Source organism: Crocodylus porosus, unplaced genomic scaffold (genome assembly GCF_001723895.1).
Source record: "Crocodylus porosus isolate Cpor-Errol unplaced genomic scaffold, CroPor_comp1, whole genome shotgun sequence".
NCBI classification, from domain to species: Eukaryota; Metazoa; Chordata; order Crocodylia; family Crocodylidae; genus Crocodylus; species Crocodylus porosus.
The window spans coordinates 36,803,494-36,824,961 of record NW_017728914.1 but is presented as its reverse complement, the minus strand read 5'-3'; the positions used below and the strand labels follow the sequence as shown (position 1 = coordinate 36,824,961).

Below are 21,468 nucleotides of genomic sequence, written 5' to 3'. Positions count from 1 at the left end.
CCCATTTTCTATTGTGTCCAATACATGTGCTTTCATAGGGGCTAAGTACAGACAGTCAAAAAAATCCCGAGGTTGAATGGATGTAATCTTTGCAGGTTAGTCATACCTGTGTAGATTGAACTGACAAGCAACTGAACAGACATTCACTTTTGATCCCAGAAATGCAGCCACATGCCTGCAGTGGCCTAGGCCAGAAGCCGGGGGTGCTAGAGCACACCTCCCTGCTGGGCTGGAGCTGACAGCTTGGGCCAAAGCTGGCCCACCCATCCTATGAGGGCAGGGTTTATGGAGGAGGTGCAAAGCATCCTGGGATGTTGGGGGACTGTGAGTGAACTTGAATCTGGAGGGGGTCTGGCACAGAAGTTCAACAAACCAATTTAACCTAAATCGGTTCAGCCTGATACTGCATCCACCCAGGTTAACTTAAACTGGTTTCAGCTATTTTGAAAGTGGTTTATGTGCACTGAACTTCTGTTGTGTTACAGACTGGAAGCAGCTTCCAATCACTTATACCGGTGTGTAATTTCTGCCCCAGCCTAAAAATCTTGCAACAATGACTGCTTTTCTCAAAGTGCCAGCTCCTGGAGTCAGCTGGGCTTCATTTTTTTTAAATGACACATTTCATTGTAAGAAGTAAATATCTAGGTCCTCAGGAAAAAGCTTGTAAGCCTGAAAATATCAAAAGGGAAAAAAGAAGAACCCTCTGCTGATTTAAAAAAAAAACAAAAAAAACTCATGATTTTTAATCCAGTCTTTTGATTTCTTGGGGGGTCTGATTCATTCTTCTGAACACTTGGGGGCGGTAGCACTGACTTCTTTTTTTCCATCAGTTTTTTTTTAAAAATGTATGGGAACTTTTTGCAGTGCATTTCATTCACATAAGAGAGATGGCTGCATTTCTGAGCAGCATTCCCGGTTCTTCAGTGTTTTGTTGCCAACTCTTTTCTTTGGGGATTTTCATTCTTGAGATATAGAGGGGAGGGTGTTAGGAGTTGTGCTCAAAACTCACACAACAGACAAACTAGAGATGACCACAAAGGGCCAGTGACTTTTGAAGGGATGTTATTACATTTCTTTTCTTTTCTTTTTAATATTTTAAGCCTACTTTTAAATTAAAAATCAGAAAAAATAGCTTTTGAAAAAAGTGTTTGGTTGTCATTCAGGAGGAAAAAACCCCTCTTTGGTCTGCAAAAATTAAAAAAAAATTGCCAAAAAAAGTTTTTATAAAAAAACAAAACAAAACAAAAAAACCCCCAAACCAACAAAAACCCCAAACCATTATTACAAAGGTTTCATCTTAAGTTTTCATCCAGTGTGCCTTGCCATGAAACATTGACTCGCTCCAATAAACAACCAGTGACGTGCTCTAAAATCAAGGCAGTCGGGCTCCCTTCAGCACAACAGCTGTGGGGTTCAGCCCATTCTATTAAATGTAAAGGATTTCTTCTCTTCTGTTACGTGCGTAAGGCTTTTCACCAACCCCACCATCCACCCCACTGCTCCTCCTGCCCCCGTGGCATGCTTCCCTCCAGGCAGGCCTCCTCGAAAGTCACGGGAAAGCTTGGGTAATAATAAGGCAAAGGTAGAGGGGCTCTGGAGATTCCTTTAAAGTCTTTCCACTAGGGTCTTGCCCTGCTTCTAGACACAACCATCTCATTTCCCGCAGACCAGGGACCATTTGCCTGGATGTCCCAAGTGTTTGTCTGGCTCCTACAGCTGCTCTGCAGAGTAAGTGGCTGACCTTTTCACAGCCCTTTTCTGAGAGGGCAGTCTGGGCTCAGGAGAGGGCATGGCAAGATGGGGGTGGATATTGCCATAGCCTTGAGCAATGATGGAGAATGTGCCCACTCTGTGGGCGCGTCTGCACGTGCAATTAATGCTATTTGGCTTTACTGTGCAATTAATTTACTGCGCAGTAGACTAAGCCTGCATGTGTAGATGGTGATGCTTTACTGCACAGTAGAGCGTCTCATGTAGCCACAGCCACTGTTCACTAGCCACCAAAATGAGGGTAGTGTAACCACCGTAGGGCAGCACTGGGCACATGAAATAACTACTCTCTAGAGCAAGGGTGTTGGCACACACTCACAGCTACTCTGAGGGTGCAGACATATGACACGTAAATGGACTTTGCAGTGAAAATGGGAAGAGCATGCACAGCATTACTACAGGGTAAGTCACTTGATTCTGGAGTGACGTTACCTCTGGGAACAATTGGACTTAACTTTACCTGGGGTAAAATTAGGCTAGTATAGTGTGTTCATAGCTCTCCTCCGTTCCATCCCTGGGTGGCTGTTTGTTCGGTGCAGACAGGTTATTATCACCATCTTCCCTGCCACCTAGTGGCAAGGTCTTGCAATACATCTACCATGGGAGAGGGGGCCACGTGTCCACTGAACGTAGCGGTGTAATTTTACTCCAGAGTAATATCTGAGAAAATTATCTGGCAGCAAACGTGTCATGGTCCATCAGATACCCACATTTACCTTCATCTTCGTGTGCATTGCACACATGGTAGGCGTGCTGTGCTTCATTGCAATGCTCTTTGTGTGGTCTGGAGCTGGTATAGACTTGCCTGTTGTGCAATCATTCCTGTTTGCTCCAGTAGTGAAAAGCAGGTTTGCACAGAGTTGCACTAGAAATGCACCATCACACACATGTACATGATGGTGAGAGACTTGGGATCCACATGTTTAAATGGCATGTGTTCCACTGCACACCTAGAGTCCAAGTGCTCAATAGATTTAACCTTTGCCTACCTTACTGTAATGGTCTTTGTCCAAACCTTCAGCAAATCCTCCGTTTGTAAAGTGTGTGTTAGTCAGGCACCATTGTGACCACCGGAGTATAAAACCTTCATCTGGCGTGTGCTGGCTTGAGCCGTCGCACTAAGCCAGGCTTAATGTTCATAGAAGGAAGCAAGTGCTTGGCGTGTATGACAACTGAGATAATGTTGTTATGGCTGAGAAGGAGAACGCTTGTAAATATTGTTGTCACTGGCTTTTATGTGGGTTACATCAAGATTGTATTCAAACATTGACAGGTTAATTACACGTTTCAAAGCTTTGTTTACTGAGATCCGAGAGGAAAGTGTTATTAAAGAAGTGTTCGGCTTGTAACAGTGCTTTTCCCCCCCCCATGTTTTCTTCTAGCTGATTACTCCTCATGCAATCCGAGTTCAGACGCCTCCCCGACACATCCCTGGTGTGGTAGAAGTCACATTGTCCTACAAATCGAAGCAGTTCTGCAAGGGAACGCCTGGGAGGTTCATTTACACCGGTAAGAATGCTTTAGCACCAGCTGCAATGTATAAAACGAGGGCAAGCAGCGGACCCAACTCCCAGCTGCTGGGACTGCCACTCCTGTGTTTTATTGCTATCACTTGCAACTTCATAGTAAGGTTTGATTTTTAGCGAATGGGTGGCTATAGGTCATTGCAAAAATGCACTTTTTTTGGAACGGGGATCATTTGTATATTTGCTCCTACCTCCTCCAGGAAGGAGAAAATAAGAGATTATTTCATTATTATGGTGATGCACAGTGGGTCCATGCCTAAACAGAGGTGCAAAGGCCTAATGAAGAAGCACAACGAGCCAGCACAAGCAAGGCTGTCTCTTCGTGGCTGAGACCCTCAGCTATGCACTCTCCTCTGACGCCGTCAGAGCAATGCAATCCAGTGTGTCCACGTCGTCGGATCTCTCCAAGCAGAAGCGTGCTGGCCTGCCCACATCTACTGTGTGGCACAGCTGTGTTTATCTCTGCCTTCTAGGAAAGCTGGGCAGCTGTCCCGTTCACGACTGTGGATGGCAGTGCATTTGGGGAGACTCTTCCATGCAGAGATCTCATGGGAGGACTGGTTAAGGGTTTTATTTTCCCCCTTAAAATGCATGGCCATGGGGCATCCCACATAGTTAGGAATCATGTGAAACCACATTGTGGAGGGATAAGGACTGGATTTAAATACAGTCAAGCAGTATCCTAGCCATCCATTTTATATATATATATATATATAAACTATAAAATAATATATATAAAATAATCTCTATTTCTAGATAGATAGATATCTATATCTATCTAGATAGCTATATATATATATATATATATAGATCTAGATATATAGAGAGAGAACTAGATAGATAGATCAATCAATATGTGTGTGTGTGTGTGTGTGTGTATAAAATGGATAACCCGTGGTACCAGCCTAGCTATCCATTATAGATAGATTGATCAGTGGCTCCCAATCTTGGGGTGTGACCCAAAGTGGGGGTCCGCCCCTCGCTCCACCCCTCCTGCCTGCGGGGCTCTCCCAGTGCGTGGTCCTTGTGGCTCTTGCTACCTGCTGGCCCCACGATCCCAACTCAGCCCAGGCTCTGTTGGCGCTACTGGGCATGAGTGAGTCGGGGGTCACGACCCAGATTTAGGGTTGCAGCAGAAAAAGGTTGGTAGCTACTGATATAGATAGATATAGATATAGTTATATAAATAAATATCCATTATACAGATAAATATGATATATAAATATATATAAAATAGAGATTATTTTATATTTATTGTATTATTTTATAGCTTTATATGTATATTTTATAGTTTTATATATCTATATTATGTGTGTGTGTGTATATATGTGTGTGTGTATATATGTGTATATATAGATATATATATTTATGTATATGTATATATATATATAAAAAAATAAAAAACCTATGGTGCCAACCTCTTCGGAGGCACTTTACAGAGTTAGGAAGTGATACTTCCTCTCGACTTGGCGCTGGCGAGACCCCAGCTGCAGTCCTGTGTCCAGTTCTGGGCGCTGCACTTCAAAGGGGTTGTGGACAGCATGGAGAGGGTCCAAACAAGGGCCACAAGGGTGATGAAGGGCTTGGAGGACAAACCTTATGGGGAAAGACTGAGGGATCTGGGACTGCTCAGCCTGGGGAAGAGAGGACTGAGGGGGCCTTGGTGGCCATCTATAAGTATGTAAGGGGTGAATATTAGGAGCTGGGAGAAAAACTGTTCACTAGGGCAGTCCAGGGGAGGGCAAGGAGCGATGGCCATGAACTGTCAGAGGATGGTTTCAGGTTGGATGCAAGGCAGAACGGGTTTACGGTAAGGGTGCCCAGAATCTGGAATTGACTTCCCAGGGAGGTGGTGTGGTCCCCAACTTTGGGAGTCTTCAAGAGGAGACTGGACAGATGCCTTGCTGGGATCATTTGATCTCAGCAGTACTCTGGCCCAGAGCAGGAGCAGGGGGTTGGACTTGATAAACTTTCAAAGCCCCTTCCAGCCCTTCATTTCTATGATTTCCCTTACACTGGGCTCTATTACATTTATCCCTAGACCTGTCTCTGGGGTGTCTATACAGGACTGTATACTCCTTGGTTCCTTGCTGTGTTTGTGGGTTGTGGTAAATCCTGAGCTGTGGCAGGTCTCCTGAGCTCCCAGAGAAGGTTAAATATAAGAACTATTCAAAAAGCTCCTGGATATGAACTACTCACCAAGCCCGCAGTGGCCTGTGTGGGGCTCTTGATGCACATACACCGTCATATATGCATGCACGTGTGTGGAGGGTGTATTATCAGCTGTGTTGGTACAAACAGGCGAGCTCCGTTCCCGTGTGATTTCACTGATGCAGAATGGTTTGCATAATGGTGCCCTGCAGAGACATGTTTGTGCTTCGTCAGGGTTTTTAGTTAAATTGGGCCCGAAATGTTCACATCAGGTCTTCTCTGCCAAGGTGCAGGTGATCGTTGGGTCTTGGACTACGGTTAGTAGGAGTGCTAGCGTTTGAATGAATCGGCAGAAAAGTCAAAGCATGTGCTTTATTCAAATGGTTTAATTAGTCATTGAAGCTAAATAAATATTAACAAGAGCAAAGGATAAGCAAGGGTTCCCGTTGTTGGATGCTTATATGGACAGTCTTCACTAGCTGAGGACGTGACCCAGAGAATCCTAAATAGTTTGACTAAAAAGTCTGTCTCAGTCTCATTTTTCACTCCCGTGACTAAATGTTATTTCACCGTTCTCCGGTCATAGACTGTTTTGTCTCGGGCAGATGGGATATGTAGATTAAAAAAAAATAAAGAAGGCAACCCAGTCCCCAAATATTCTTTGCAGGGGAAACTTTCATGTCTCCCTTCTCCATGTGAAGAAGCAGAAAAAGGACCAAGCCCAATTGGTTTTGATTCTGGTTTTCCAAATCACCTTTAATTAAGTCCTTTCAAGAAGAAAGAGGCACATTTTGGGCTATCTGTTCAAAAGCAGAAGAGTGACTTGATATGACTCAATTGTTCCAGGCATTAACAGTGTTCCCATTTAGTTTATTGCTTTATTTGTGCCATTTTCAGCTTAACATTTTTTTTGTTCAGGGAGTGAAAATGATGAGGAACGACGCAAAAATGACAGCTGGATTCAAAGGCAGATTCCCTTAATTGTATATATGCCATAAAAATAGGACAGATGTATAAATTCTCTTCTGACCAGCATCATACCCCACATATTACTCCTTTCTCTGTCCTTTTATAGACAACTTATGAAACCTGGCCTGCTTTTCTTTTTTTTTTTAAAGAAGGTGAACCTGAAAATAAAATAAAAACAATTAATGCATCTGACCTTTAGAAATGCCTTCCAGCCCTTTAAACAAAATGCAGGTTCAGTGCATGCCTGCCGATTAGTTTTAGTTAATTGAAAATTATAGGATTGACCCAAGAGGAAAATTTTGTTTGCACTCCAATCACTTTTACAAATTAAGGAAAATTACCACAATTTTGTTTAGCTAAGGTTTCACACTGAGTTCACGAAATTAGCTCAGCCATCCCAACAAAGTCAGCATTTTGTTAGTGAGCACTAGGAAAAAAAAAATAATAATAGTCTACGGTGGTGTACAAACGAAGCATAGGAAAAGCTATGATGCTTTATAGAACTAGGGCAAGTGTTTTTAATTAGGATTATTGGTTCATTGTAAGTTTTGAAGAACAATCAAACTAGCAGATTAGCTGTTTCTTTTAAAGCTAGAATTTCTTGCCATTCATTTTTCCCATGAGAACTTGTTTTAACTCCCACATAGTGCTATTTTCTTTCTTTCTTGCTTGCTTTTTACAAGGCTCATTATGGGCCTGCAGGAACTGGACCAATTGGAAGTGGCGATGCTGTCACATTCCCCAGCGTCGCTCCAATCGGTGGGAGCGTTTCACCGTGTTCGTCGGGGCACTCGGTGTCCTGGAACATATTACAAAACCACAGAGGCCGAGTGTTTTTTTGGCTGAAAACATTTCAGCATCACTTGTGCTTATTTGCCCTGCTCGAGAAGGGAAGAGGGAAAAAAAATAAATAGAGGAGGAGGAGAAAACCCACCAACCCAGGGAGTCGATCAAGCATGGTTTCCTTTCTAGTGAGAATGTCCCTGCTCGTTAATGGGCCCATTTTGTGGTCAGGTCTCATTTAGAAGAAATTATTTTTAATCAGTGTTCAACAAAATACCCCCTCAAGCCACCTGGCTGTAAACTGCTTGTTTTCCCTTACTGTTAAGTACTTAAATTCTTAGAAGAAAATACCCAGTGACCCATTAATTTTAGCCCTTTTTTTTCTCCCCTCTCCCTTTATCTGCAGACAACTTAGTAACTTGATCTCTGAGCCCATGTGCCATGTAGGGATCAAGGTCACATACATAGGGAGAAATCCTAGCTTTCAGAGGTATTTTTGAAAGAAGTACACCCATGGTGACTGTGTGTTTCCAGGGAAATGTAGATTTTTATTTTCACTCTTAAAAGCATGTCATTAGCAGACACTTACAAAGCAATTATTGCTTAGGTTGCAGGGTTTAAAGTTCCTTCAGGTATACTGTTTATTAGGAATTGAATAATGGAAAATACCAAAGTGCATGCATCTTGCGAGTCGGGCTTCAGCTTCTCGGATGGCACAGGTGACTATACCAAGGAGCTGATCACCTTTTCCGTACAGCGCCCTTCTTTCACGGCACTTTCCCAGTGTTAATAAATTAAGCCTTGTGTTGCACCTTCTTGTTCAGGTAAGTCCCATGATGCCCATTGGATAAGTGGGGAAGACTGAGGCAAGGCCCCGTTACAGCTCACTGAATGGTGCTGTTCATCCATGGGGTGTATGGACACTGGGACTCGAGTGGGATTGCATGCATGGAAATGAAACCAGATTTTTGTTTGCCCCAAACTGTATAGGGTCTATGCAAGGTCCATTATTCTTTATTTCCTATCAGATACTCAGTTGGTTAAAACTTCGCAGCTCTTGTTTCCAAACCGAAGCAAGGGATTGGGAGAGAGGCAGCAGCAGTCTTGGGCTCTGTTTGTAGCTTTGGGGCTAAGCGTATGACTGTAAAGATTTAGGATTGATCTTCAGGGTGGCCTGAGTCTTCTGAGATGTCCTTCCCCGCCTTATATCCCCCGTTGTAGCCATCCGTATCGTGTTTTTAATTGCAAAGCAAGAGCCCTTTTAGGAGTCGCTCTCTGGCCCGCTTGTCTCTTCTTCGGGCTTGCCTTTACTGAACGGCGGGAGAGGAGGGTTGGGTGCAGAAGGCTGGAAGCCAGGAACAGGGTGTGCCAGGGTTGCAGCTGGTGGATCTCCTCCGCTTGTAGTCTGCACGCCCAGGTAACTTCCACGCGCCCGGCAGGGGTGAGGAGGTGCGCCGTGTCCGATCTTCAGGGACCGCAGCGCTTCCAGGGTCAGGATGGACTGCTGCGGGTGTGGGTGGAACTGGGGCGGTTACAAGACAGATGGTAGGTAGTTGTAGAGTTAAAATGCATCCCAACAACGCATGCCTTGAGATAGTGCCGTCATTGCACAATTAACTCAGGCTCTTATCCGAGTGTTGCCCCCAATGCCTTTTTTGCAGTGTAGCTGCTCGCACGCCCCGGCGAGGCTAATGCAGTCCTGATCACCCAAAAGTAAGCCTGGAGTGAAGACACGCGATCGCTGCAATTTCAGTCGTGTCATCTAACCCCACCTCGTATCGTCCCCCACCCCTGAAGCGCGTGTTGTAACGCATTCAAGGAACGTCTCCAGGACGCTTTAAAAACTTGACCCGTAAGTGCAAAACTGGCGATGTATGCTGTTGCTCGGGTCCGGGAAGGTTTGCTGCAGGCAGGGACTGCTCGCACATACATCTCCACGTCTCGAAACCTTCGAGCCTGGGAGATTTCATGGATTCTTTTGCGGGAAAACTCTGCTCTTCTCAAGAAGGCGCCGATGTCTTTCACAAGGCTCAGAGGAGACATAATCAATGAAGCAGCCTGCTTTCAGAAAAGAGGGTTTCTGGAGCTTGTAGACTGAAAAAAAAAGGATGCTGAGAGACAGACTGGCTGTCAGGAGGGGCTGAGAGCCCCGCTGGAGCCTGTAGCTCGATCCCTTTGGGAGGGCGCTTAACCCTCGTGCCAGCTAACTTTGGCCATAACCGTATTATCCAGTGGCTGCTCCAAAATGTCAAGTCGAGAGGCAGGGGATCTTAGTACACAACCTTGTATTTGAACCATGCCCCATTTGGGTGCACTTATTATTAAATCCTGAACACTTAAGTAGTTGATGAGTACAAATGAGGAGAGAACGCCGTCTTGGAGAGAACGGCGTGGTAAGAAAAAGGCTGGCGTTTTCGGTGCTGCCGTGGGCTTTGCTCTGACCTGCCTGCGTGTTAAATTCTTCTGCAGGAAAATGCTTGGGTGTGAGGTCTGGTAGGCAGCAAGCAAGTGCTATGTCATTAATACCAAGTTGTATCTCTGCCTTCAGCAAGTCAACCTCGATAGGGGTAAGAGAATGAAAAGCATCAAGTGTTCAGGTTTTAAGTGCCACAGGGAAACTAAACTGAAGTCAAGAGTGGAGGCTAGACATGGGGTTGGATGTTCTCGCCTTTCCTTGCACTGTTCAGCATGAAACGGAGACATGAGGTTGCAGCCGTGATTAAACTGTAGTGCAGAGCTCCACATTTAAGACCGTTGTGCTGTTCCTAGTCTCCTGGGAGCTCGGATGAGGTCTGAGAACAGGTGATAGCATAATCATATTAGGAAAAGGAGAAATAAACCAAGTCCATGTAAACAATATTTTTTAAATTGGGGAATGGTATTTGCTTCTCTTGTTTATAAAGACAAAATAGGAAAAAAAAAACCAACCCAAACTTAATTAACACATTTTTAAAACATTTTTTGCCTGGTTACAGAGTTACCTGATCCCTCTCATCAGATCACAAGGAAAATTTTTTATTCTGAAATAAGCCCTTGCCACAGGAAGGTGGGAAGGCCCTAGTTTTTCACACAACTCGTCTCTGCCTCTAATAGCTTGTGCAGCAAACATCTGGTTGTGGGAAGACTCTCCCAAGGCAGCTGTTACTCTGCCGTGTCAGGACTTGGTTAGAGAACCACGAAAGTTTCCTAGGCACTGGTTGAGTCCAAGAATGGATTTTCCTTCTCTGATGCAGGGCAGAGCGTGGAGAGTTTCCCCCGTGCTAGAGGCCCACCTCACAACCACGGAGGGATGTTATCTCCACTGCGTGGGATAGTTTAAGTGACTTGCCCAAGGTCTCCCAAGAACTCTGTGGCAGAGTTGGGAACCAGCCCGACGTGTCTTAACGTGCTCTCCACTAGCCTTTCCACTCAGCTTGTGCTGGTCTATGGGTGGACTGCACGTTTAAACCTACTGCTAACGCAGCATTTTAACCCAGCACACTCCTCTGCTGGATATGGTGATCAGGAGCTGTCGTCCACATAAAATAACTCCAGCATTTATTATTTGTTTTGCTGGGGGGCGGTTTAAAACATTTTAAAGACTTCCACAGTGGAGCAATAAATTGGCTGAGTTACTGGGAGGAGACTGAGGGGTCTGCGGACGTTCAGGGAAGTTGAAGGGTGGGCTGACAGGGACACTTACAGGCGGCAAGGAGGTGGGGGAGGTAACCAGGAGAAACCCTTTTGTGTGCTCATCTGCTCCCCGAACCCCGCTCTCTCTGGTGTTTGTTAAACACTGGCCTCACTATAATGCTCTGCAAAAAACAGCCACTAAAAGTAGACCGTGTACCTGTAGGACATCTGCAAAATGAAAGCAATTACAGCTGTCGTCAGAATAAAGCGGGCTGTGAAGGAAACATATTATTTTGCATATTTTATGTATAAGCTTTTCAAGAAATATGACCTTTATTTCCTAGTTAGAGGGGAGTGCAATCAGGGTCGATGCAGCAAAAGGGAGCTGGATCATTAAAAAGAATATTTTCTCTTGCATTAGAAGTCTAAATGGGCGCTAGGCCTTATTCACAACCTTGGCTTTTTTCCGTCTGCCCCGAGTTAATAAGTGATAAGGCCAGAAGAGAAATAAATCACTGAAATCCCTGTCCAAAGAAAACATATTGACTACAGCCAAGCAAATAACAGCCCATAACCAATGGTCCCATTCATCATTCATGTAATAGGGATATAAAGTATTTTCTACCTATGAAACCGTAGACTAGGGAAAAGGCTGATAAGCCCCCGAACTAAGCTATGTGATTTGATTATTAAAGGACATGAACTATTTGTCACAAAACTTTAATCTTTAAGATGTGTTGCCATAGTTAAACTATAAATTTGTGGTAAAGGATTAGAAAGCTATTAACGCTAAAGGTATAAACTAGACTTTGTAAGTATTCCTGCAATTGTTATGCAACCCTGTAGACCCTGGAAACTCTAACCTATTTAATGTGATATAACATAGTTATCTGACCTTCAGAGCCAATAAACCATTTGGTGCTTTTCAAGCTCCATACTTACCCCGTGATAAATTGATCCACCGGTTTGCAAAATAAGTCTAGGAAATTCCTCCTTTTATTCCTGCCCCCTCTCCAAAAATCCCGTCCATCTCATACCCCTGCTTCAAAGCTCTTACCCTGCATTGAAACTACTCCTCTTTTTTATTCTGCCGTTATTTTGTGGCAGTTGCTAAGCCGTTATTGCATCTTCTAAAAATGTGGTCAATAAAACAAAGAGCTGAGGTATATAAAAAGCCTGCATTGATTTAAGTGCCCTCCTTTTGCTACAGTCCTTCACTGACCAGTGTTTTAATAGCTGGATATGCAAATGGTGCGAGTGCCCTGTCTACCTTTCATATAGCAAGGGGTATTGGCTAGCCAGTATGTAATTCTGTCCCCTTCGTGTCCGCGCTGCCCTGGTCCCCAAAAACTCAGGCGGTCTTACATAGCACTTCAAAACCTTGGGGCAGAGATTTTAATAAGGAAAATCACCCTGTTTTTGCACTGATGCTGCCTACCTTGTTCTCCTTGGTGTTGGACCCACGTCCTTCAAGCCCTGCCCGGTGCCCCTGTGTAGTGTTACTGTGCACCATCAAAGAGCTGCTGGAAAGCAGGCTGGGGTGGCAAAAGCACGTGTGCACACACAGAGACTGTTTTATACCTGGTGGGACATGTCTGTGTGTGAGCATCTGGGCTGTACGCTTGCCAAAGAGTGCATGAGAGCTGCTGCAGGGGGACGGCAAACTACAAGAAACTTTCTGTTTTGTGCAATAAAGAGCTTTGGAGTCCATTTGGGGGACGGGCCGGGACAGCGCAGCATTTCTCTCTTGCCTGTATTTTGCCTGTTATCCCTGGGGGCTGTGCGTGTGTGAGACAGCTGGCATCTTGGCTAACTGCAGGGATTGAACTAGGAAGAGGATGGAGATGGGCTGGTCTCAGTGGGGGCAGACGACAGGACAAGGAGCAATGGGCTCAAGCTGCAGCCAGGGAAGTTGAGGTTGGATATTAGGAAAAACTTTCTCACGAGGAGGGTGGGTAAGCACTGGAGCAGGTTGTAGCGTTTCCATCCTTAGAGGTTTTGAAGACCCTTGTGTGGGATGATGTAGTTGGGGCTGGTCCTGCTTGGAGCAGGGGGTTGGATGAGATGTGACCTCCTGCTGCCTTTTCAACCTGCATTTTCTATGAGTCTATGATAAGGCTGGAAAACTTGAATGAAGGAGCCAGAGTCTGTCGTTATGGGCTTTACTGGGATGTGTCTATACTGCAGCTCCCGCTGTGTCTGCAGCTCACACCCACCCGCTCACGCTTCACGGCTCCCTGGCCAGCAGTCCCCACGCTCGCCAGCTCAGTGTATGCCCACATCAGCTGCTCTCGCTGGAGTCGCTGGCGTGTCAGTAGGTCCATGGGTGTCTGTTCTCTGCTAGCGTCCTCGGACTGGGGACACTAAAAAAAGAGCCTTCCACAAGTGGTTTAGATGGACCGAGTGCTAGGGATCCCCCCGTCAGCTCATTTATAGTTCAGTTAATCAGATGCACACTTGCTGCCCCCCTGAAAGAAGAGTAGCTTCAGGTTACAAAGGACAGGACCATCTGCCTGGGCTTTCCTTGCATGGCACCTCCTTGAAAGGGAGCTGTAAGTTGCAGTGGGATGCACTTCTTCCTCCATAAGGTTGCCAGAACCCTTTGGCGAGTGTTTCCTAGATGACCCGCTGCGGTGCTTGAGCGTCTCCTTTCTTGTTTTGGCTTCTGAAGGACATAAGAATAAATGCAAAGGACCAAATTAGGGTTCATCGTGGCAACAAGGGGGGAGAAGGGTAGCCAGAGAGCAGCTTTCTTCTCCTTCAAACCAGCCTTGGATGCAAGAAATGGGATGTGCCAGCTGCACTGCATGCCCCTGGGTTAGGGTGCAGTGAAAGACCCTGGCCCCGTCCCTTCTTTGCCCCAACGGGCCAGTACGACTTCAGCGCATGCTTGGGCTAAGCCCATGCTTGGGTTAAGACAAACCTGATTTTTTCAAGCCCCGGGTAGGTCACCTTTCAAGCCAGTGAAATACAAACTGCAGAGAGGAGTCACTTCATCTGCCACTGAAATCTGGCAGTTGTGTAACCGCACGTAGCCACATGTGCTGGCGTGCGGTCACGGCTCTGCCCGACGCTGGGGCAGCGCGCGCCGGGGTCAGAGACCACTGTCTCTCAACCATGTCTTGAAACTTCTGCAGATCCTTTTTTTTCCCAACGATGCAGGGCACCAGCCAGGCGGTTACTTCACCTTGCGGCATGCTCCAGCCCGAACAGGCAAAAGCGGTGGCAATATGTGCCTTTCAGCTTGACACGCTCTTCCCTCCCAAACGTAATCTTTCACCTTTTTCCTGTTGGCATAAATTGTGGTTAAGCTCTTTGCACCAGGAGTTTGCTGACTTGAACTGCTCTTGCATTTGCACCTGGTGTCAGCATTGGTGGTTAACATCAGGAAACCCTAGCTCCCAGCAGACAGAGGGTTAATTTAAAAAGAAAACACACACAACCAACCACCTATGAGTACTTCCCCTCCCCACCCCCCTTTTTAAGTCCCAATGGAACAGAAAATGCACATAGAAATTAAAATGTTTTAACAGCCTGTCAAAAAATACGTTTGTTAAAACTGTAGGCAGTTACAAACCTCTGCATTTTAACTCTTTGGGAAAACAGCACTGCAAAGCCTGCAGTATCTGCGAATAATTGTGTAACTTGTTACTACCATTTATTTGTATTGCAGCATCAGTGGGTGAGCCCTTTGTGCTAGAGGCTACGTATCATAAAGCAACAATCCTTGCTCCTGCAATCCAGGCACATACCACAATATATTTTTATGCATAGATTTTTTCCTCCCAAATTTCCACCCCCCCCCCCAGTCTCAGTAGCACCACTCTCATTGCCAGAACTGCTCTGTTCTTCTTGGGGCTGGTAGGGAAAAGCAAAACAAACCTAGCAGACTTGCATTAGCAGAGACAAAAACAAATTTTATGGCAAAAAAATTACCATTTATTCTGGCAGGATACACACGCTTGTAATGAACCCCCCTTTTTTTAAAAAAAAACCAAACCTTCATGAACCTTGATTTCCAGGCACGCTAAATATAGTTTTAAGTTTCTCCAGAAACTTCCAAGCAGCTTGTCATGCGTCAACTCCAAGGAATACACTGCTGTTACAGAACGGGTCTAAAAATACGTTTCAAAATAGGTATAATAGTGAGGTAGCAATAATCTAACTGCAGTTTTGGAATTGGCTGTCGTTTTAGTTCCTTCATGCCTTGCATTGCAATGCTCGTGGTATTTATTTAAAAAGAAGAGGAGGGGAGCATGCCTACTCCATTTACTTGAAGTTTGAGTTTTTCCTTCACCCTTTTTTTCAGTTCAAAATGTGTTTTAGTAGTTACAGAGGCAATTGGGGATGGGGAAGTTCAAGGGCGTGGGCCTGCGCGGCGTAAGAGAGGGTGCAAAACTCAAGGGCAGGAAGAAGAGCTGTCCTGCTGTGAGGTTTATTCGGTGTTGAAGAAGGTAGTCTGCATTGCTCAAAGACGAGGCCATCATTTCTTTGCAAGGGCCGCATATCCCCTCAGTCCTCCCATGTTCAGTTAGAAAGACAAATGATCCGTCTCCAAATTAGGGCCCGAGGGAAGGGACATTCCCAGTCCCCCTTTGGACTTCCTTTTGCAGATGTTCATGCTGATTAGGGCTGAGAAATGAGGGTATTCTGAGTGCTACGAATATTCATTCTTGTAGGAAATGAATTTGCCTCCATTTTATTTGCCTTTTTCTCCGCCCTGTTGACTTTCTGCAAATAGTCCAGTGCGTGAATTAGCTGAAGCAGTCACAAAATCTCAGTGTACAGTTCTGGGAAGTGACTTTTGTACTTGTATTGCATTCACGAGTCTTTCCACAGGCACTGGAGGGTAAGTGTTATCCAGGAACAGAAAATATGCTTGCCCCAGTCCTACACACATGAAAGTGGTCTTGAAGTCATGCATGCGCTTAAGAGTTTTTTGCAGAATCGGGGCCATGTAGAGGTATCCAACATACTGAGAGACTTTACGCTGGATGCTTGTAACGGTCAGAAAATCGTTGCCAAATCATTTCAAGTAATGAATCCATCAGAGGAGATTGCCATCTCTCTATAGACAATTGGCAATCAAAAATGATGTTTAGGAGTGATTTGCCTTCCTGGACCGGAGATGCTTACTTCCAGATGAGTTGCGCTGGGTGGACTTCTGGAGCGGTCTGAGTTGATGTGCCAGAAGAGGCTGAGCGCATCCAGGGCAGTTTTTGTTTCCCCATTCATTTCTTGAAGCATGACAGAAAGCTGCCCTGCCTCTTCCCTTCTGGCCAGCAACTCTGTGCTAGATGCAGTGATAAACCCTGGCCCTTGCACAGTTAATGGCCATGATCCTGAAATGCAGCCTGCGAGTGGCGGTTCCAGCTTTCGCCGGGACTCGGCGTGACAGCTTCATTGTTGAAATGGGGCCAGTTTAGCTTACTAAGCAATCGCCCTCGTTTCCAGTATAACGACTTTATATCCACCCTATGTGTTCTGTAGAATAATGTACACAATTTTACAATAACTATGTAATTAACTCACTTCACTGTTCACCTCTCCAGGGAAACTCGTAGCTCCCATTAGCGTTATCAAGAAGGTCCTATGCATAGAACAAAGAAAGTAGTGCAGCAGATGAGTTAACATGATTTGATTTGCAGATGCTTTAAACACTTAGCAGGAGACAGCTATGGAAGCTAATTAAATCACTCTAAGGTGCACAGGATTATCTGCCGTTGTAAGAAACAATTTCAGTGAATTATGCTGGCCCTGTAACTGAGGGGTGGTAAAAAGCATATTTGTTTGGAATTAAATTTCAGATGCAAAGTGCCCATCAGACCTCCCTTTCCCGGTGCCTCTAAAATTGTCATTTAGCTGTTAATATTTCCTGAGAATTTGCATTTTTCTCTTGCAGAAGTCATGCCATTTTCAACTTTTCTACATAAAAATTTCCCCACTTAGCTATTGATTAGGTTCTGCCTTTAACCATGGCAGAGTAAAAAAAAAAAAAAAAAAAAAAAAAAAATCAGCAGAAAGATTAAAGCCCTCTCAGATACTGCATCTTATTTAGTGTACCGGAATTCCCAGTTTAAAGTAATCACAAAATTTATGGAGAAACGGATAAAAAAGGTTGTAAAATATCGATTTGGGGAAAATAATAACACAACTCATCTATAATAAGAAGAAAAATGAAGCAATAATTCAGGGAGTATTGAACAGCTCGCTGCTGGGAGTATTGATCCGGTGCTTTAGTGTGCAAGATCGCACCTGAGATTGGACTGGAAGAACAGCGCTGCATTCCTGCGCTCATTATTTCGTAGATACTATTGCCTTGTTACATGGGTCCTGCAGAGCTGGGATTGTTAGAGCAGGGAGAGGGGAGACCCCCTCTCCCCACCCCCAAATAATCACAAACCTGGAACGTCTTAAAGTCACAGCATCCTGCGATCACGAAACAATACAGAGGCTTTAAGCTCACAGGTTCCCTTGATACTTTGCTTTATGACAACCTGCACGATTTGGCTTTGAGTCTCTCTCTCTCTCTCGCTCTTTTTTTAACCGTACGACATGCATTATGTATGCTAGGTATAAAGCCGTTAGTTCTGGGGTGCCTGTCTTCCAGGGGATGATCAGAAACATGCCACCGTAGACAGATGCACTCCTTAAATATTGACTTGCGCGGTGCGCATCGAAAACGTCCTGCTCTTGTCTCCTGACATGGCGACGGGCAGCAGAGAAACAGGATGGCAAAGGTCAGTGAGGTTTTAAAATAGCCCCCCCCCCCAACATTTCCAGAGGCAGTCGACTCCATCCGGCATCGCCGCCTTTCCTGATACCTCGGCCAGGTGCCAGCCCTTATCGCACTTGGTAGTTAAGAGATAAATAATGGAGCAGCAAGGATTTGATAATGAGCACAGATGTGATTTAGCTGTAAGAGAAGGGGGATGTAGTGAAGAGCCTAAATTCCTCATGAGGGGCTATATGGCTGCAGTGTGTGGAGGGGGCTGGAGAGCATGGTCTCGTGGACCAAATATCTATTGCCCGGTCATTGGGATTGCAGGCAGCTGGACTCCCTGACCCAGGGCATCCCTTCCAGTCCCCCGTTGCTGCATTGAAATGGCATGAGCTTAGAAGTGGCAATAAGGCGATATCTCAGGATTTCTACATGGATGCATTTCTGCCAGGCATCGTCTTCAGTCGCCTCTGGAGCTGGTATCTCCTACCACGATGGGTATCTAGAAATACCAGCCTGCTTAGCAGAGAGAGCTCTTAACAGACTGATCTGCGTGATCGCACTGGATCCTTGACACCGTTGTACCTGCAAGGGTTGTCTCTTTTTCAGCCCTTTTGGAGAAATGCATGTAAAACTGACACGGCAGGGCAGGGAGCAGAGGGGGCTATGTCTGAACATTGCTAACTAGCAGAGACCTGGGCTAATTGGCTCTGCCCCTCAGCAGAGCTAATTAGGCAGCCCACAGTACTGGTGTGGCATGCTCAGGAGTGCTGCTGCTGGGCACGGCGAGTTCGCTGGGTGTGCAAGGTCATAGGAGGCTTTTCCTTGGCCTTCTGCATGTTAGGAGAGGATAAAGCCTGCCTTTGTGTTGGGCACCTGGATACCATTTGCAGCGCTCAAGGAAAACTATCAGCAGGATGTGCTTGCTGCACAGTCAGACGTATGTAAAACACGGGTAGATCGTGTGCTGGATCCACATTTGGAGGGATAATAGCCTCTGGCACTCAAGCTGGAGGGAATCTCTGATGTCCAGGTGAAGGGTGTGGGCTCCGCCACAGCCATCATGTGTGTCCGCGGGCAAGGGGCTATGGGCTCAGTCTTCTGCTCACTGAGGTTGATTGCAAAATGTTTATTGACTTCAATAATGCAAGTTCAGGGAGTTCATCGCTTAGTATTTCAGTTCCCCAGAAGGGAAAGGGTGATGGCAGTACTTCCTTCCTCCTACACTTTGTTTGTCTTGTTTAATTAGACCCCAGCTTGAAGGCTGTTCATCTGCGTGAAGCACTTTGCAAGACTGAGGCTTTAGATTGTAAGCTCGTTAAGGGAGGAGCTGTATCTTACTATACATTCATACAACATATAGCCCAATAAGGTGCTGACTTGACTGGGGCCTCAGGGCATGGCTGAAATAAAATAAATAATAATATAGTTTAATAATATACATTTAGTGAGTGAGTACTGCACAATGAAAGCAGTCCCAGCAGTCCGGGGTCACTGTAGATTCGTTAGAGCTGGCACGTGTTAAAAGACTTCGAAACTCCAGTACAGACCTGTAAGACTTGCATCATAATTAGTCTGAAAAAAACTTCTTTTTGATGGAAATCTTCTCCTGGAATATTATGTAATAAATGCTGGAGCTGGATGACGATTACACAATTCTTGTCCAAAAGTTTTGTGCCAAATTTTCTAGCAATTCATTTAGCTCAGACTTCACCATTCCCCAAACTTCTACAGAATTTGGGGAAAGGATTTTACAGGTGTCTGTGGATCTTCAGGGATCGAACTGGCTGCTTGTCTGGGAGCTTTCGGTTAAAATCAGAAGCTAGCTCTGGATTTTTTTCAAAAATACATGCATCTTGAAAATTGAAAAATTGTTTGCCTTGATGTTTGTGAAGAAATGCAGCCCTTGTGTTTGTTTCTGAGTCTTCTGTTTGCAAAAAGTTTGCAAAATACAAACCAAGCCCACTTTGTTGAAAGAAACCATCTCTGAGAAAAATCCCTGTTCTTATAACATGTGTTACAAGTCAACACTCCATCCTGTTTTGATTAATAACAATATTGGGCAATGATTAATGCCCCTGACAGTGCAAAGTGTTTAAGCATCTGCTTAACCTCCTATACACACGTAATCCCATTGAAGGCCATGAGATTCGTTCTGCCCCTTATGGGCTTTGTCGGATCAGGGTCTAATTTTCCCGTTCTGCTGCATCATGGCACCTGGAAAGCGGCTGTCCTTGGCTGAGGGCTGGTGTTGTTCTCTCCTGACCACAGCGAAGGGCTAACCTGTGCATGCTGTCCTGACAAAAGGCTGACACTGTAGCTCTTCCAGTGCAACAAGCCTATCTGCAGCCTTCGGGTTGGGTGCAAAAGATCAATACGTTCAGCACGGAGAGGGAGAGAGCCTCTATTTTCATGCTGTCGTTAAAAATAAAACTACTTTTCACACCCTCTATAGCATTAAAGGCTCAATGAGCCATGCCGAGCGCAGAGGGAAGTGCCCTACCCAACAGGCACTCCCCACCCCGGACGCCGTTGAGTTGCAGGGCACAACGCCATCCTAGCACCGGTGCGGGTCCTGGTGTGCAGGGCGTGTTACACGCTCATGACTCGCATCCTATGTTATTCCTATTTCTCTTCGTGCTTCATTTGCCATGCACTGCATTAGCGACTCTCAAAAAGGCAGTTGAAACAGGGGGCCAGTGCCACTCATCTGGACTGCTCTAGCGCGCCGGTTTTGCCTCGGTGCCCCCCAAAAGGCAGCCCCATCCTGCCCGGGCACGTGTCTCACTATGGGCTTTGCTAGGAGCAATTTTATCTCATGCACCATGGCAGGGATGCCCCAGGAGCAGCAATTCATGGGCTGTTTCTCTCATCCCAGGATCTTGTCCTTTCCCTAGATCTATCCGTGGGCCACCGTTAATCCTGTTGGATTTAGTAGGGTAAGTCCTCTGGTCTTCCAGATCCCAGTGCCCCTTTGCAGTGTGATTTCAAAGAGCCCTTTTCATTACACACCTGCCGTGTTGGGTCATTACACGACCGCTGGATGCAGAAGGTAGACCCAAGGCCCCACACGCATGCTGCCCCAGGACCCCCGCACCTCCTGGGCAAAACTAATGTCGTCTTGTTCTCCTGCAGTAGATGATGCTTGTGGTTGTGGGTGCTGGTTTCATGTAAAATATTGATATAAGCGTTTTAATAAGGTTGGAAGCAAGCTGATTTTCATAGCACTTTGACAATCACTGGTGCGTTGTGAGAGAGCAAGATGGTTATGTACACAGCATTTTCTTATTAAAAGATTTCCTGTAACACATGTATTCAGCTTGGTTTCCTTTAAACTACAGCCTGGTAAAATGGAGAGAGAAAGACTAGAGCAATTGTATTACCTTGTTAAATTGCTTAAAGCATGTTTAGATAAAAAATTACTTGATGCTTTTCTTAGTACCTTGTACAGTTGACTTTTTTTTTCAAAGGCATCTTTTCTGCATTTTGTACTTTGTTATTCTTACGGCGCTCAGAGGCAGAAAAACAAGCTCGGCTCTATAATTCACTCTGCAGAGCATACCCTTTCTTTCTATTTTCTTGTTAAAACCAAATTGTGTGCAATTTGTAGGAAATTGAAACCACATTTTTCACTTAACTTTCTAAAATTAAAATTTATGAGGAAAAAGAAGCAATAAAGCAGTTACAATCTGGTCATCTATAATTATCCGTGTGGTTGGTGTAGTTCCACATTTAAAGAAAGTGACACCAAAAGTTTATCAACCTTTTGTCACCATCAGAAATTTCACTTCTCTTTTATTATTTCAGATGACAAAACCTGCTGAAACTTGCATGATGGGTTTGGGTTCCTATGACCCCAGCTGACTTCCTGCCCTTTGGGCAGGGGGCTGGACTCGATGATCTCCCGAGGTCCCTTCCAGCCCTAATGTCTATGAA

General features: G+C 45.3%; 1 protein-coding gene across 6 annotated transcripts in view; it reads left to right on the top strand.

Annotated features, from left to right (window-relative positions):
• Positions 1–21,468, top strand: part of EBF1 (early B-cell factor 1) — a 298,865-nt gene that overhangs the window by 222,747 nt on the left and 54,650 nt on the right. For all 6 annotated transcript variants that reach the window (XM_019535303.1, XM_019535301.1, XM_019535300.1 and 3 more), the window contains exon 7: positions 3,153–3,279. In XM_019535303.1, the coding sequence (XP_019390848.1) occupies positions 3,153–3,279 (127 nt within the window). The remainder of the gene's footprint in view (positions 1–3,152; positions 3,280–21,468) is intronic.